The sequence below is a fragment of the Sturnira hondurensis genome, unplaced genomic scaffold, assembly GCF_014824575.4.
Source record: "Sturnira hondurensis isolate 20B ecotype Veracruz unplaced genomic scaffold, ASM1482457v3 Scaffold0002638, whole genome shotgun sequence".
NCBI lineage: Eukaryota > Metazoa > Chordata > Mammalia > Chiroptera > Phyllostomidae > Sturnira > Sturnira hondurensis.
The window spans coordinates 16,510-32,979 of NW_028075269.1; the positions used below are offsets into that span (position 1 = coordinate 16,510).

Genomic DNA, 16,470 nt, shown 5'->3' on the forward strand with positions numbered 1-16,470 from the left:
GAAGGTACAGAAAATAAGTAGCATAAACAGTAGGTAGAAAATAGACAGGGGGGAGGGCAGTAGTAGTATGGGAAATGTAGAAGCTAAAGAACTTGTGACACATGGACATGAACTAAAAGGGGGGAATGTGGGGAGGGGGTGTGCAGGGGGAGGGGAATGAAGGGGGAAAATGGGACAACTGTAATGGCATAATCAATAACATGTATTTTTTTAAAATGTTGAATGGAGCCCTGGCTGATGTGTCTCAGTGGATCAAGGGCCAGCCTGTGAACCAAAGGGTCACTAGTTTGATTCCCAGTCAGGGCACATGCCTGGGTTGTGGGCCAAGTCCCCTGTAGGGGGCACACAAGAGGCAACCACACACTGATGTTTCTCTCCTTGTCCTTCTCCTTCCTTTCCCCTCTAAAAATAAATACGTAAAATCTTTTAAAAAATTGAGTGGAAAAAGATACAAAAAGGACAGAATAGAGGTTGAATAGAGGTTAACCAGAACAGAGGTGATTTTCTACTTAACTCTCATATTTTAAACTCAAAAAATGCCAAGGTGCTCTATACCAACTTCTATCTTTGTTAAGGCAATCCAATTATTACCTTTTAATCCTTCAATAAAAGTATCCCAAACACAAGGAGTGTTAGTGTAACTAAGCTTGATACTCTCCTTTGCCCTCTTCAAGTCCAGGAGAAAAAAGTACTTCTTTAGGAACTGACAAGCCAGAATTTCAGGAGAGCACTGTTGCAAAGAGTTGTCCAAGTGTCCATTTGTGCTTTCAGTCTCAGAATTCAGTACATTCAATTCCAAACACAAAGTTGTCAATTCAGCCAGGTCCTTCTGGAGACCACCTGCTATACCGCACGGAGAACATACTCGAAAAAGGCCATCCAAGGGCTCCCTCAGACTGTTTACAGGTTCACGTGCCACTCCAGCAATGGTTTCTTCATTGCCTAAAGAGTCCCCTTTTTCTTTTTCATTATTTTCATCTAATATTCCATTTTTTGACTCATCAAACAATACCACATCCTCATTCAATGTCATGGATGAGTTGCCAGTGTCTGAAACGTCTGAGAACTCTTGCGTAGGAAATGTTTTTTCTAACTGTGGAAGCCACTCCCGTAAAACCGTTCTCAGAGACTCAGGTTCAAATAAAACCAGTGGGTCCTGTAGCTTGGTCCTACACAAGACAGACAAGTATAAAATCTGCTTCATGTATCTTTTTTAAACAAATTATTTCGTGCTAAACAAACCTAACAAATACAACATGCTTACTTAGAATGTTATTTTTGTACTCCTTAACAATTATTTTGGCAATAAGACAATACAAAAGACATTAACTGTGTACAAATTCTCAAATTTCAATTTCAGATGCGACTCCCTCTGCCCCACAATTATCTCAGGACTACTCGTGATGATCTCAAAAAGTCATTTCCAATCACTATAAAACCTCCTCGTTCATAAATACTCACATTGCTTCTGCTGTTGCTATTTTGAGCTCTTGGAATTTATCTTCTTCTGGAGGTTGACTGGTTACTTCTTTTTTCTCCCTAGAGAAGAGTGAAAAGAGTTAGAGAGGATTAGCGCTTCCTTAGACAAATATTTCCAAGTGCTTACTAACTGGCAGGTATTATAGCTAATATTACATGACATAAACAGATGAGTAAACAAAAATGGTCAATGGCCTCAAGATGAGTAAGCTCAACTCAGAAAGCATGGCATGCAAGCAACTAACTAAAACACACAAGAGAACAAAGTGAACACTACAGAACAGCACCAGCACTGCGCTACGAAAGCACAGAGAAAGGGGGTAACTGTTCTCACGAGGCAGTCAGTGGAGGCTTTCCCGAGGAGGTGGTATTTGTGTTAGGGAAAATGGGGGAGAAATACACGAAATAACACATAGAAAGCTAGTGAGGTGTACACACCAGCTCGCTGACCGGACTGGAATTAAGAGTGGTTAGAAGGATGTAGTTAAAAATGAGGCGGAACCCTGGCTGCGTGGCTCAGTAGACTGAGCGCCCACCTGCCAACCAAAAGGTCACCAGGTCGATTTCCAGTCAGGGAACATGTCTGGGTTGCAGGCTAAGTCCCTAGTTGGGGTCGAGTGAGAGGCAACCAACTGATGCATCTCTTGCACATCTATGTTTCTCTCCCTCCCTCCCCCTCTCTCTAAAAATAAATAAATAAGATGCTTTTAAAATATGAGGCTGGAGACAACAAACTCACAACTATCAACAAATGAACCTAAAAGAAAAGAAAAACAATGAAAACAAAACTAAGCAAACAACCAGAACAGGAACAGAACTAGAGAAATGGACATGACACAGAGGGAGTTCAGTGGGGAGGGGGAGGGGAGGAATACGGGAGGAAAGAGTACAGGGAAGAGGAAGCATAATTAGTAGGCATAAAACTAATGGAGAGATAAAAAATGGTACAGGAATCAGAGAACTCAAAGAACTTATATGTACAACCCATGGACATGAACTAAGGGGGTGTGGGGAGTGCTGGAGGGTTGGGGGGCAGGGTGGAGGAGGGATAAAGGGGGAAAAATTGGAAAAACCCTAATAGCATAGTCAATAAAAATACTAAAAAAAAACGAGGCTGAAAAAGTGAGCTAAAGTCAGATTAAGGGCTACCTTAAATGCCATAACAGTATCTATGTTTTTCCTATAAATATACAGACTCACTAGCTTTTCTGAGGATAACACACCTTCTATTTCATCTGACCGTCCAGATACACTGGGCCTATGGGTCTCTCTCTAAATCCTGAATGAGTGCTGGGGCTTGCTTGCCTATAATGCTCAGACCCCCTGAACTGTAAGATAAGGCAGAGACCAGATGGAGAAGACATTCCACACTATGCCAGAACACAAGTACATCATAAGAAGGCACAAGGCAAGCCAACAACACCAATACTCTCATGTCATTGGCCAGAAAACACTAATGACTCGCCCAAAGTCACATATTGGTCAGAACAGAGCCAGGACAAGGCCCAGATCCTCAGTCATCTTGCTCTTAATTTAATACTCCTTCTCTAACACCCCAAAAGTCTGAAGAGATTTGGTGGGGAGGAGGTTGTACAGGAGACAGATGGAAGAGGCACTAAATGAAAACTCTGTTGTAACAGATTTGGTATGTGTGGATGTAATTTTCCAACACTTAATTTGTGGTATTCCCAGTCTTTATGAGCTACATGAGCAGTCAACAGTGAACGGAGTCATACAGGCGCCTTCTCCAATGGCCTATGGCTGTCTTCAAACTGACGGATGAGGCCTCTAGGATTTACACAGATTCATACACAGGAGCTTACTCAGTGTCTTCGTCCTTTGGGCAGGCGACCGAGCTCACATCTTCCTCATATGACTGCTCATCACCCCTGAGTTCCTGTCTCACTTTCAGATCAGGGCTTGTGTGAAGGGTACCAATCTTCTCAGTAGTTTTACGCACAAAGCTGGAAACACTGGAAGTCAAATACCAAAAAACCAATTTTAAAAAGATCTCTCATTATTGACAAAAATGGAAAATTCAGTACCTAGCTCTCCATGTTCCTATTAGTCCCAGGAAGGCCTCTTGAATTTAGTAAAAAGAAAGACTCTGTTTACAGCAACTTCCCTAACCAACTACATAGCTCACATACGATCCACAGGAAATTTACAAAATTATAAGGATTCACTGCATTTACTAAACTGCCTTGATTAGGTGCTAAAGAAAAAGTCTTTAACTCTAGTTGTGTCTGCAATGTTTGTGACAACTTAGAGGCAAAGCAGGCCATGTGACCACCTGCCCCCAGCCTGGCCAGGGAATTTCTCCATGAAATTCAGCTGCCAACTAGTCCAATGTATCCTTCTTAATAAGCAAAATTTGTATCTAGTGAGACAGATAAGCAGTGAAGCAGCTGTACAAGGTTTTCTCTCTCAGAGTCGAATGCCAATCTTGGTCCCATGGAGTAACTAGAAAGACTTCTGAAGTCTCCAATTCTGAGCCTAAACTGAGAAAGGATCAAGAAATGACCAATGATATATAGAAAGTGCTCCTATGAGGAATGAGAAAAAAATTTCAGATTTTTAAACTTTTGCTGTCTGTGGGTTAAAGAACAAATCTAGAACAACTCAAATATCCACCTATTCAAACAAAGAGGGAAGCTAAATTCCCCAAGATGGTAATAAGAAGTTAACAGCTCCAGCCTGGCTGGTGTAGCTCAGTGGATTGAGTGCGGGCCTGCGAACCACACGATCAAGGTTCAATTCCCAGTCAGGGCATATGCCTGGGTTGCCGGCCAGCTCCCAGCAGGGGACTCACATGAGGCAACCATACATTGCTATTTCTCTCCTTCTCTCCTTCCCTTCCCCTCTAAAGATAAATAAATAAAATATTTTCTTAAAAAAGAAGTTAACAGTTCCATACACCAGGTGATGTGAGAAATAACCTAGAGACTTTCTTTTTTCTCATTTAAAATGTTTTCCCATTCTCAGCACAAAAGTACCCAAGGTGACAAGTGAAGTAAAACCAGAATGGGATTAAATGACAAGACTGTCCAGTTTACCTTTCCTTGACAGCCTGAAGAGACACGAGAGGAGATGGAGAGCGAAATGATAATGGAATGCCGAAGGGGAGAAAAGTTTCATTCTTATCTGCCTCAAACGTCACTGGAATATGAGAAACATTGTCTGATGAATGGAATCGGGGGGGAGAAACAAAATCTAATCACATGGGAGTTTTTTAATCGTTAAAGAAATTCTGAAATAAATAAACCAAAGGAAATGAAGGATTCAATGCTCAAATCACAACTGACCCAGATACAAATGAGCAGAACACAGGTTTATAAGATGCATGGGATGGTCCACATACGAAACACGCAGGCAGGTACATTCATTTTCCTACTAACCCTGAATCCCCATAAGTCAAAAAGGAAGTTTAGAGTCTCTATTAATATCTTCTCAATAGTTCGGTCACAGGAATGCTCAAACATCAAAAAGTGTATGCAATGGCCCCAAACTGTAGTAATTTTTCATTCCTAATGGAAAATAATTTGGTTAGTCAGAGTAAAATTGTCCTACTCTTTCGGTTAATAATCTCCTTTCTTAACCTTTCCAGCATTCTGATTCATGATTAAAATTAGGTACTTTACCAATGTTAGCCTAAACCTGAGAGGAAAAAAACAACTGAACATAAATCCACTCTTCTACTGGTGAGCAGATCAATAGGTCTGGATAGAATGTCTATCAACACAATAACAATTATTTACACTTTATAGAAAGTTCTATGCACAAGATGAGCCTGGCAAATAAAAATAACAGAAAGTAAGTGCTTCACTCCCACAACCAATGAAAGACACACTCGTCACCTTCACTTCCGTGTGAGCTGCAGCACGGATCTGGCTGGTCCTCTTCTTGATGGGAGATGAATTCTCTAAGTCTCTCGTCTTCTGAGAGAGTTTGGCTGTGAAGGGAACCAGAGTCTTCATCTGACTGACTGCCTCTTCTACTACTAATGACACGATAAATACCAGAGTCCAAGATGCTGAAACTTTCCTAAAAATAAAAAGCATTAAAAGAAAAATCAAAGCAAAACCTTCCTTTATAACACAATATAGCTTTTTAAGAGAAAAGTCAATGGTAAAAGCAGTAAACCAATAATAACAACATGGCTAATTAGGACAAAGTGGTGGGCAAGGTCACGGCCCCGGTAGCTGGGTCACTGTCCCATGCTGGTGGCATCCTGCTACCACATTTCTCTCGCTTGTCTCCATAAAGCCTGCCAGTGAGAATGGGCGTTGAACTGGGCAATCCGAGCTGTGCTGAGACTCAAATTAGCATTAAGAATCTGAAATCGCATATTAGAAACAATTTAACTTGTGCTGGAGGCTCTATGAGGTGCATTTGTAAACACAACTTAATTAAAAACGACAAAAAAAAATGTGGCTCCCAGACTAAGCTTAATGGGGGCTTCACGGGCTGCCCAACAGCTGAAAGAAAACCTTCCTGGGCCCCTCCCTCCGAAAAATCTACTATACAGAAAGGAAGACAAGTTTGGGAGCCCTAGAGGTGAGTACAACCCAGTGCAGAAAATCTCAGTGTACAGAAAAACCCTTTTAAAAGTGAGAATACCTACATGTGACGAAATGGAGCTTCTCCTACTACTGCAATCTGAATCCAAAGGTTCAAATTTTAAGATCAATTCTTCCAGTTGAGAAATCAAATCACTATAGGTTGTGAGGTCCAGCTGAGATTTCAAATGCTCCAACTTATCTACAGTCAAAGATTTTCTTCCCTAATAAAACAAACAAACAAAGCTTAACAAGCTAGCGAAAGACTTACTGAGAATTACCTTAGGAATGAAGAAGTTAATTAGGAATTCCCATGTGCACAATCACCCTGCTTAAAACAAGGTCTGAAAGTCAAATCAATTTGTGGGTAAACTTGGTATTTTTTTAAAAAATGGAAAGTAGACCCCTTTTCTTACCCTCCACCCGCCCCTGGATTTGTTCGTCACGCTTCTTTTGGGAATTCACTGCTGCTTTTTCTGTAGGTCATAGAGAAAAAGCTAGTAAAGCCAATGAATTTTAAAGCATAATCTTGCAAGCCAGGATGGTTTTAACAACTCAGATAAACATGTACGCTCTGACTTACCCTGCCCGCAATGAGGGAATTTTGGAAAAGACAGCAAGTGCGAGCAGCCAGGTCCCACAGCCCTCTCCTTAGCAGGCGTTCCACACAACGTTCCACAGACACGAGGGACAGATGCGAGATTTTCCCGCTTGGGTGCAAACAGAACAGCTCGTTCTTGCAGACAGCCACATCCTGAATATCTACAAACACCACAGGGGTGAACGCACAGTGTTGACCAAATACTCCTTTTCTATTTTTGCAAGGGATGAGGCTATTCTAATAAGTTCACCATTTACATAGGTCTGGCTTAACTGAACTTTATCTGTTTATATTTGCATTTTGACGAAGAAATAATATTTTAGACACTATTCTAAAAGGAACAAGAATAAAAGATTCAGAGAAAGAAACACATCTCTCAGATCTAAAAATCCTGCTTAAAAATGCTAATTTCTGAGAAAAAGATTTGGGACTTTAAAAGAGGGCACTCTACATAGAGACCAGACTGGAACACTTCTGAGAGTTACAATCTAATGTCAATGAATGGACTTTAATATAGTGTGTAAATCAACAGTTTATGGAAAAACAGAACATAATGAAAGTACTTAAAGGTGGGATAACTTGAAATGACTTTAAAAACTAGTTTGATATCACCTAGTTTAGATTCTACATGTGGAATCTAAAGAGTCTCAGAAACAGCAGAATGGTGATTTCCAGGGACTGGGGACTTGGGGGAATTGGGGATATACTGGTCAAAGGACACACATGTGCAATTAGAAGATGAGTAAATTCTAGAGATCTAATGCACAGCATCGTGATCATAGCCAACGACACAGTGTTATATACTTCAAAGTTGCTAAGAGTCTGGACCTTAAATGTTCTCACCGCAGAAGGTGGTAATCATACTGCAATATACAAAAGTATCAAATAAACATTTTGCATAACCTTAAACTTACTCAATGTATATGTCAATTTTAAAAAAACCCCCAAAGAAAAACAAACTATTTTTCATGTGACACCCTTAGAGTACTTAATTCACAAGAAATCAATGTTGATCAGATTGGTAAATAAAGGTTTCTTTCTTTTTATGTTTTTACAAAGCAGAAAAAGACCCAAAATTCAACCCTGAGCAGCAATGTTTAAAAAGCTGAATTTCCTCTATTTCTGGTTTTAATCAAAAGAATGCAGAGATTGATTTCTCTGCCTCAGCCCTCTACAATGGCTATTGTTCCCACAAGGACTTTTTGAACCCTAAACTATTGAGACAAAAAACAGGAGTTAAAGCAAAACTTCTCATAGGAGTAAAGATTCAGCCCTAGCTGGTGTGGCTCAGTGGATTGAGTGCCAGCCTGTGAGCCTGGGGGTTGCCGGTTTGATTCCCAGTTGGGGTACATGCTTGGGTTGCGGGCTGGGTCCCTGGTGGGGGGTGTGCAAGAGGCAACTACACATTGATGTTTCTTTCTCCCTTCCCTTCCCCTCTCTAAAAATAAATAAATAAAATCTTAAAAAAAAAAAAGATTCATGGTAAGTAGAGAGAAAAAAGTTACCCATTCAGTCCTTGGCAGTGTTTACTAATACTTAGGGATAAATAAAAACTCTATTTAAAAGTTTAAAAAGCATGAATAACTAAACACAAATTCACAAATGTATGTTTGTGAACTACCTTACAAAGGGAAACAGCTATGATATTGATGTTTAAAAGAAATGTCACCTCGTTCTGTTTTTCTACATTTTATACTACAAGAGAATCCTCCTATAAAATTCAAACTTTCACAAGCATGCAATTATAAATTACATCAGAAAAATGTAATTACCTTTGACTTCACTCCAAAGAAGAACTTGAACATTCTGAGGAACGAAAATATAAATTCCTCTTTCAGTCCAAGTTGACACACAATGCTCACTGCAAGGAAAACAGGAAGGAGTCAAGAGAATTCTAGTGTGCTCAGATATAGAACTTTATAACTCCCTGAATTCAGACATTAGCTACCAAAGTAAAATCAGCCTGCAGAAAGAAAATCAGTCAATCAAGTCCTAAAGCCTCTTTTCTGTCTATAACATACCACTAAAACTGAACAAATACACACATAATATGATGCCAAACCAGGAAATATACACATGCTGAATATCTTCTAGACAAAGAAATGGCTAGTATCTTTCCTGATGTCTGTTAAAACTGCTAAACTTCCTATGTGGTACGACAGGGATACATTTAAAATAAAGACTAAACACAAACCAAAGGATTGCAGTTCGATTCCCAGTCAGGGCTCATGCCTGGGATGCAAGCCAGTTCCCACCAGGGGAGGTACGAGAGGCAACCATACACTGATATTTCTCTCCTCTCTCCTTCCCTTCCCCTCTAAAGATAAATAAATAAAATCTTAAAAACAAACAAACAAAAAAAACTAAACATAATGTCTCATCACCAATCATTGCCACTCTTAGAGATGTTAACATTTTGACGTCCTTAGTTGTGTATGAACAAGGAAAGGACCTTTATTAAAGACTCTACTTATATTATCTAACCATGAGTGTAGCAACTCATCAACACAGATGTGTTACCCCTACTCAAAAAAAACAAAAATAAACAACGAAAAAACCCCACCAGCCCTGGCTGGAGTGGCCCAGTAGATTGAGCTCTGGCCTGCAAACCAAAGGGTTGCTGGTTCAATTCCCAGTCAGTGTTTTCGTGCCTGAGTTGTGGGCCAGGTCCCACAGTGGGGGCATGAAAGGGGCAACCGATCAATGTTTCTCTCTCTCTTCCGTCCCCTCCCTCTTAAACTAAATAAATAAAATCTTAAAAAAACAAAACAGACCAAAACCACAACAATGACAAAAACACACAGAAACACGAAAATATATGCCCGAGGCCATTCAGCAAGAGTCAAAATTTATACCAAGAATCATCTGGCCCCAAAACCTAGACTTTTTTTCTCTGTATCATAAAACCTACTTTCCTCTCCCACCTTTACCCTGACCAATCCCATCCACTGTTATCTGGAATCCTGATTATTCCACATAACTGCATTCTCAAAAAGACATAGATTTCCTAACTGCCACACCCAACACCCCTTCCTCATTTCCCTCCTGTTCCCCAAGTAGGAGCCACCCCGCTGGCTGTTCCTTCCTTCCTGAATCTCGCCCTTTGGACTCTGGGACACTGCACTTTCCCGGCCAGCCTTCCTTCCCAGCTCCAGCCGTGGTCCTCTGCGTCTCTGCCCATCTCTTTCTATACTACTCCTTTGCTCACCTATCTCTCTTACTCTCTCAAAGCTGTTACTACTTTTTGTGTACCACCAGTAACCTATGCTTCTTACCCCTCACCGGGGAGGATCCCCAGATTAATGTTCTATTCTGACCACTTCTCAAGGATCAGCAGAAGCTGTACTCCCCTCTGAAATCCCTCTCTGACGGCTCACAGCAATCGCTTTTCCTCCTATACCCAGCCTGTCTCTTGCCAACCCTGCTCACATGGCACTTAATCATATACTGCACTGTCACACTCTTATTTTTTATTGTTGTTAAACTTTTTGTAGAAATAAATCACATCTTTCCAACAAAATGTAATCTCGAGAACATGGATTTTTTTATGCACCCAAGAATACTAAAAATGGTACCATGTAGCAATGAAACTAAAAGTGATATTTAACACAAACATTAAACACTTTGCCAATATAAAACCAGACCATGTGAAAAAGTAATCTTTGCCACAAAGATGGAAGATATGGTTAGAATCCTAGTCCGAGGAGCAAAACTGGAAGGTCATCTTCGGGAGCCAAAGGAGAAAAAATGAGAGGCCAGAGGATCCCTGAGTAAAGAGATACAGGATCATGATTTTGATACTGAACTTGATATTCAGCTTGGAAAGATTCCTTAGGAATAGCAACCTAGATTAGATTGGGGGGGTAGGGGTACAGAATAGATCAGAGCTGATACTTTGTAGTTTCTATATCCCTCATTCCCTTTCCCCTTCACTGATAACAACAGACTGGGACACAAGCCTAACACATTGTTTAAGAAGGTAAAGTGATAGCGGTGTACCCAAAAAGAAACAAAGTATGTAAGTTTGCTTTCTTGGGGGATCTGTGGGAGTAACAGTAAAGGTTACCAGGAGACACAAGTGTACAAGTAGGAGATAATAAACAGAAATAAAAGCCCTCCTACTCATGGTTTCTCCAAACAATCTCTGTTGAATTCTTTTTTTTATAAAGATTTTATTTATTTATTTTTAGACAGAAGGGAAGGGGGAAAAGAGAGAAGGAGAGAAACATCAATGCGTAGCTGCCTCTTAAACACCTCCCACTGGGGACCTGGCCTGCAACCCAGGCATGTGCCCCAATGGGGAATTGAACCAGCGACCCTTAGGTTCACAGACCAGTGCTCAATCCACTGAGCCACACCAGCCAGGGCTGTTGAGTTCTTTTAATTTAGCTCTTATTTGACAGCCTTATGTGTGCCTAGCAGTGTATCCACACAGTAAGGGAACTGACAGGCTGGTGCTGGGATGGGTGTTGGTTGTACAGTGAAATGGGGATGAAGGAATGAACGCGGTGTGACATCAGTGCACAGCAATGACTGCCCCGTCTCAGCCGCATCAGGAGCCAGCAAAGGCTTCAAAGTGGCATTAATTATTCCTTGTGCTGAGATGCAGGCAGAGCCAAATCATGAAGGGATTTGTTTGCTATGGCAGAAACCGTAATGGGAGCTTTAAAGAGCTTTAACTCAAAGGAACAGTAACTCTACCAGGAGAAGCAAGCAGACTGTGGCCTCACATGAGAAAACATACTTCTGGGTAAGGGATCTCCCCACACCCCACATATCGCACTACAGTCACAACTATTTATTAAGTGTCTCTACATGCCAGGCACTACACGAAGCACTGAGAATAAAATAGTGAATAAAGCAGACATGGCGCCCTTGCGGAATTTACAGTCTAGGAGTAAGACAGGCATAAATACTGCACGAATATGTAATTTTAAACTGTAGAGAGTGCCATGAAGAAAATGTTTAGTGTGCTTTATCTAATATGGGAAAAATATAGCTATCTTTCTCCAGTAACTTTCAGGATGCATTACAGATTTATTGAAGTGTTATACTGTCTACAATTTACTTTTAAATACTTCAGTTTAGATGGTGAGATATATATATATATATATATATATATATATATACACATTAGTTAGAAGCAATTAGGTAACATTTCAAGTGTTTTTAAAAAATGACATTCTAAGAGCAGTTAGTTAGCTTTCGAAAAACCCCAATCATTCTCTGAATCTGCATTAGAGATCTTATGCATTAGCCTAAGGGATATTAGAAATAAGTTTCCACTGTTGAAATTAAGTAGAGCCCCGGATACAAAGATTGGCTGGAAACCATACTGACACCCTGATGCTTGCAGAACAAGGTCTAAGAATTAGGAAGACCAGCAGCCTTTACTGGTATTCCGTGTTGCCACTTAATAGTGGACTGTTGCATCGAATCAAACAGGAAAGGCTAACTGAACCCTCACGTTAAAATATGGCCGGCTGAATCTACCTTAGGCAGATCTTTCGTGCAAGGCACTTGTCAGAGTAACTAAAGACGGAGAGCCAAAATTTCACCATGCTTGCAAGAGCAAGTTCTGTAACTTCTTTTGCCCCTGCCTGCTAACAAACATACATATGCACGGCAGACTTCAGACCGAGACTTGCTTTCGCTGTAGCATTCCACCAGCTAGGGGCGGTTATGAATGAACGAGTACCTGCACCTCTCGGCTCTGCCGAAGTGCCCTGGCAATTATAAACAGCCCAGCTGGTTTAGGTCAGTTCAAAATGGGAAACAAAGCATATTTCTATGATCTTTTCATTCCTCTTATATACAGAACAGTTCACGTAGCACAATGTTTTTCTAATTTTCTAAAAAAGAATTTAATATAAAAACAATCTTGAAAAGATAACTGCCCTTGAACAGGAAACAAAGAGAAAAGGTTATGTGTGTGTGCGCGCGCCCGCGTGTTTAAGGATCAAAGGGAGAAACTTACCTAAGATGCAAAAGTTTGGGAAAAGATAAAGACTGGGAGGATCCCACCGTATGATCGTACTGAGGTTCTGATCTAGAAAGTAAATACATCTGTTAACGATTTCATCTCAACATAAAAGTATGCTTTTAACGCAGAGGAAAATCTTTGCCTCCAAACAAACCCAAACGCCTAACTGCATCTGCCCTTACTCAACTTCCTTTAAATAGTATGAAGGATAATCAATGGAATACTTTTTGGATTCTCTGAATCTTTTAATAAAAATCTTACTTCATTATTAAAAGACTTAATGAAATCTTTCATGCATATAGAATATAAGAGACTTCAACCCAACCCCTCTGTGTAAGTTCCTCAAACACTCCCGACCAGCCACGTAAGCCATATCTTACCTTAGGGTAATCACAGGGAGAGGTGGCGACGAGAGGAGTTTCTTAAACTGATGGGTACTTATAACTTCCCCGTCGAAGTTCACTTCCCACATCCTGGAGCCAGGGCGGGCACAATATATGAGGGGCTGCTGGCCCGCAGAACATCTTCCAGGGAAGAAACAAGCTCCGTATTCTCCATCTCTCTCCTTGTTTCCAATTTTCCAAAATTTTTCTCTAACACCCAAAAAGGAAGAGAAAGCATGTTTACCTACAAAAAAGTCGAGCACAATGGCACTACCAATCAGCGTGGCCATGGTAACCGCACCCACAAAGTCCTCTCTCTATTCATATCAGCGACACACTACTGCGCAGAACAACAGAAAGGGAAGGTCAAACAGGTTCTAGCTCTGATTTGCCTCAAGCTATTTCTGTGACAGGAGGCAAACCATTTCACACTAATTCATTATCCACAGAATGAGGGGCTCAGAATTAATGTGAATGTCCCTTTCAAGTCTAAAAAATGAGTGCCTGACACTGTTTCATACATCTGTAAATGCCACTGTTCGCTTCCCAAATCGCCTTCTTTGGCTATTCCACAGAACAGCTAATCTACATCTCAGGCTGTCTCCAAGCCACTCCCCTGCCACAAACGCCCACTAACCTCCTCACTCTTTCCTCAAAATGCTAAGTCCTTCTGAAACTGCACCTTGGAACTTTCTGTTGCTTTATGATTACACAAGCTAGATATATAAAAGAGCTTAGGTTCTGGCTGGTGTAGCTCAGTGGACTGAACACAGGGTTCAATATATTCCTATGAAGCAAAGGGTTGCTGGTTTGGTTCCCAGTCAGGGCACATGCCTGGGTTGCAGCCCAGGTCCCCAGCAGGGGACACATGAGAGGCAATCACACATTGATGTTTCTCTCCTGCTCTTTCTCCTTCCCTTCCCCTCTCTAAAAATAAATAAATAAAATGTAAAAAAAAAAAGAGCTTAGCACACTGCCTGGGAACACGGAGCGTGACAACGATGAGGATTTCTCTTCCTGAAAACTCCCTTTCTTTCTTCCTCTGAGATTTCCCTGACTCCCTCAAGCTGACTTACATGCTTCCATAGCGCCTTCCACATTATACATGGCAATTGTGTCTATTCAAACAGATTATGACTTTCTCCAAGACAAAGGCCATTTCTCATTCCTCTTTACTTGAGTTCTCAGCATACAGTGCAGTATCTGGCCCACAGAAAGTACTCAATACAATGTAGTGCTCTATACACTCAAACCTTTTTTTAGCTGCAGAGCTGTTGGCTTGGTCATTGGATAAACACACTCAAGCCCTTTTATTGAAGAACGATCTAATATACTCTCTAGTGAATTTACTACGGGACCCTAGATAATTCAATAAATAAGCCTGTGCTACTTTCTTCACGAATAAAACGTAACATCAGCTGTACTCTCAGAACATGAATGTGAAAGTGCTTTGAAATGTGCAATATAGAAAGTTATGGTTTTATTACTTATGTTCCTTATTTGGGAAATAAAATATATTCCTTGTTTATTTTATACCCTCCATGTTGCTTAATACCATGATAAGGATCCAGAGTAGAATAAATGTTTGCTGAGTGCATACAGTCAACTCATTTGTTTACTCACTAATCTTGTTTTAGCCATTTTCAAACAATATGGGACAGGTGCAAGGCTAAGGACTTCACACACATTATCTCAGTTAATCCCGAAAACTATCCCTACACTCTGGAAGCGGAAGCTGATCGCCTGGCAAGGTTTAAAAAGTGGCAGGACCGGAACTCGAAGGCGCGTTGTCAGGCTCCGTCACCCAGTGTTCTCTCCGCTACAGCACAGCTCTTCGTTTCTGCTTGCTCTGTCCCCCTCCTGGGATCCACCTCACGCATTAACAGAACTGACAGAAAGTAAACAATACTGACAGAAAGTGTCTACGGTGGCTGGCAGGAGAAGCAAATTTGAATCTGTCACTCCTGTTAGTTATTAGGAGCCTCAGTTTGTTGATTTTTTAAGTTTGTTGGGAGGGAATACAGACTGACATAAAAAATTTTAAACATGATTGAATTTTTAAAATTATAGTACTATCCATGCCCCCCCAAATTGAATTCTAGTTTACAGAAAGTGGACATGTATAAAATATGTTATTTTAGCGAACAGGTCTACGTTATTCTCTTAACCAACTCTGGCCACACTCCTGTGAAACAGGAAAATAATGATTCACAACTCTACTGCAGAGGGAAAAAGGAAAGCTCCACTTATTTGGCTCTTAATCTTTAAAAGCCTTTCAGATACATCATTTTATCAAATCCTCAAAACAACCCTAGTAGAGTGTTTTCAGTTCACTGTTCTGACCACTTATTAGAATTTCAGCCAAATTTCTGAATCGGGCCAGTTGGTAAACTTAAAAATCTACGGATGAAAAATAGTTAAGAACTTTGGGAAACCAACAAATATTTCACCAAAATCTCAAGGGTGGAGTTAATGTCCAAAGGCTCAGCGTCAAAGGACGTATTAGAGGTAACAGGTAGGACACAGAATCAATACCGAAAGGTTCTAGCCTCTTCTCAGCCGGGCCCAGGCTTTCTGATCTACACACAGGAAAGGCCAACAGCAGACACTCTCCGGTTCTCGAAGTCTAACTTCATCGCTGAACTATAATCTGAAATAACTCAGAAGAAAGCGCGTCATCCTTCCCGTAACTGCGTGTAAACTGACCGCTTGTATCTCGAAGCCTCGTCCCTCTGCTGTGCACCCAGGCTCCCTGACACCAGACACCTGCCACCTGCTGTAACTGGCCTCCTTCCCATGTGCCTTTCTCACCCAGAGGGAAAACAGAAACAAACCCTCCTCATGCTTTCCTCTACCATCCCTGATAAGTCAGCACACACTTCTTCAGACCTTCTGGAGCAGGCTCACGCTTTCCCGAACAGCAGTCTCCCGAGATACATGAAGCCGTGGAAATAAACCTTCCAAGCCTGGGTAGTTCTAAGGGAATCAATCTCCAAACCCTGCTTTTCTATATGCACACTTCCTCAAAAGGATCTGAGAACCCATCGACTTAGTGTGACATTTAAGGCTGTCACGCTCAGTATGGTGTGACTTTTAACAACTCGATCTCCCACAACTCCCCTACTCAAGCCAGGTTGGCATGTTCTAGAATATGCTGATGTCTTTCACTTTCCCCCCCAGGGCTGTTTCTGCTACAACACCACCCCTGCACCTCTCCCTCCAAACCTCATCAAAATGACAGCTGGCTAATGGATTCACGGGGGTTCATTAAACATTTCTCTTCTTTTGTGTATGTTCAAAATTCTCCCCAAAATATCTTTAAAAGAGGGAAGTTCCTGAGGAATATGGGGTAGGGGGAAGCCAGTGAAAATTTCTCTGCAGTGAGAATAGTGGAGAAACTTTATGCATCACTTTATAGTGATGCCTAATATTCATGCAAGATATTTCCGTTCTGTTCTGGTATCA

General features: G+C 41.0%; 1 protein-coding gene across 5 annotated transcripts in view; it reads right to left on the reverse strand.

The window, feature by feature from the left end:
• HPS5 (HPS5 biogenesis of lysosomal organelles complex 2 subunit 2) overlaps positions 1-16,470 on the reverse strand; it is a 38,256-nt gene that overhangs the window by 11,309 nt on the left and 10,477 nt on the right. For 2 of the 5 annotated variants that reach the window (XM_037040344.1, XM_037040348.1), the window contains exons 7-16: positions 13,003-13,215; positions 12,617-12,688; positions 8,412-8,500; positions 6,622-6,800; positions 6,104-6,262; positions 5,337-5,523; positions 4,536-4,659; positions 3,303-3,452; positions 1,462-1,539; positions 592-1,169 (exon numbers count right to left, since the gene is read on the reverse strand). In XM_037040344.1, coding sequence (XP_036896239.1) covers positions 592-1,169; positions 1,462-1,539; positions 3,303-3,452; positions 4,536-4,659; positions 5,337-5,523; positions 6,104-6,262; positions 6,622-6,800; positions 8,412-8,500; positions 12,617-12,688; positions 13,003-13,215 — 1,829 coding nt within the window. The remainder of the gene's footprint in view (positions 1-591; positions 1,170-1,461; positions 1,540-3,302; positions 3,453-4,535; positions 4,660-5,336; positions 5,524-6,103; positions 6,263-6,621; positions 6,801-8,411; positions 8,501-12,616; positions 12,689-13,002; positions 13,216-16,470) is intronic. The other 3 variants (XM_037040347.1, XM_037040345.1, XM_037040346.1) reach the window with 3 other exon arrangements.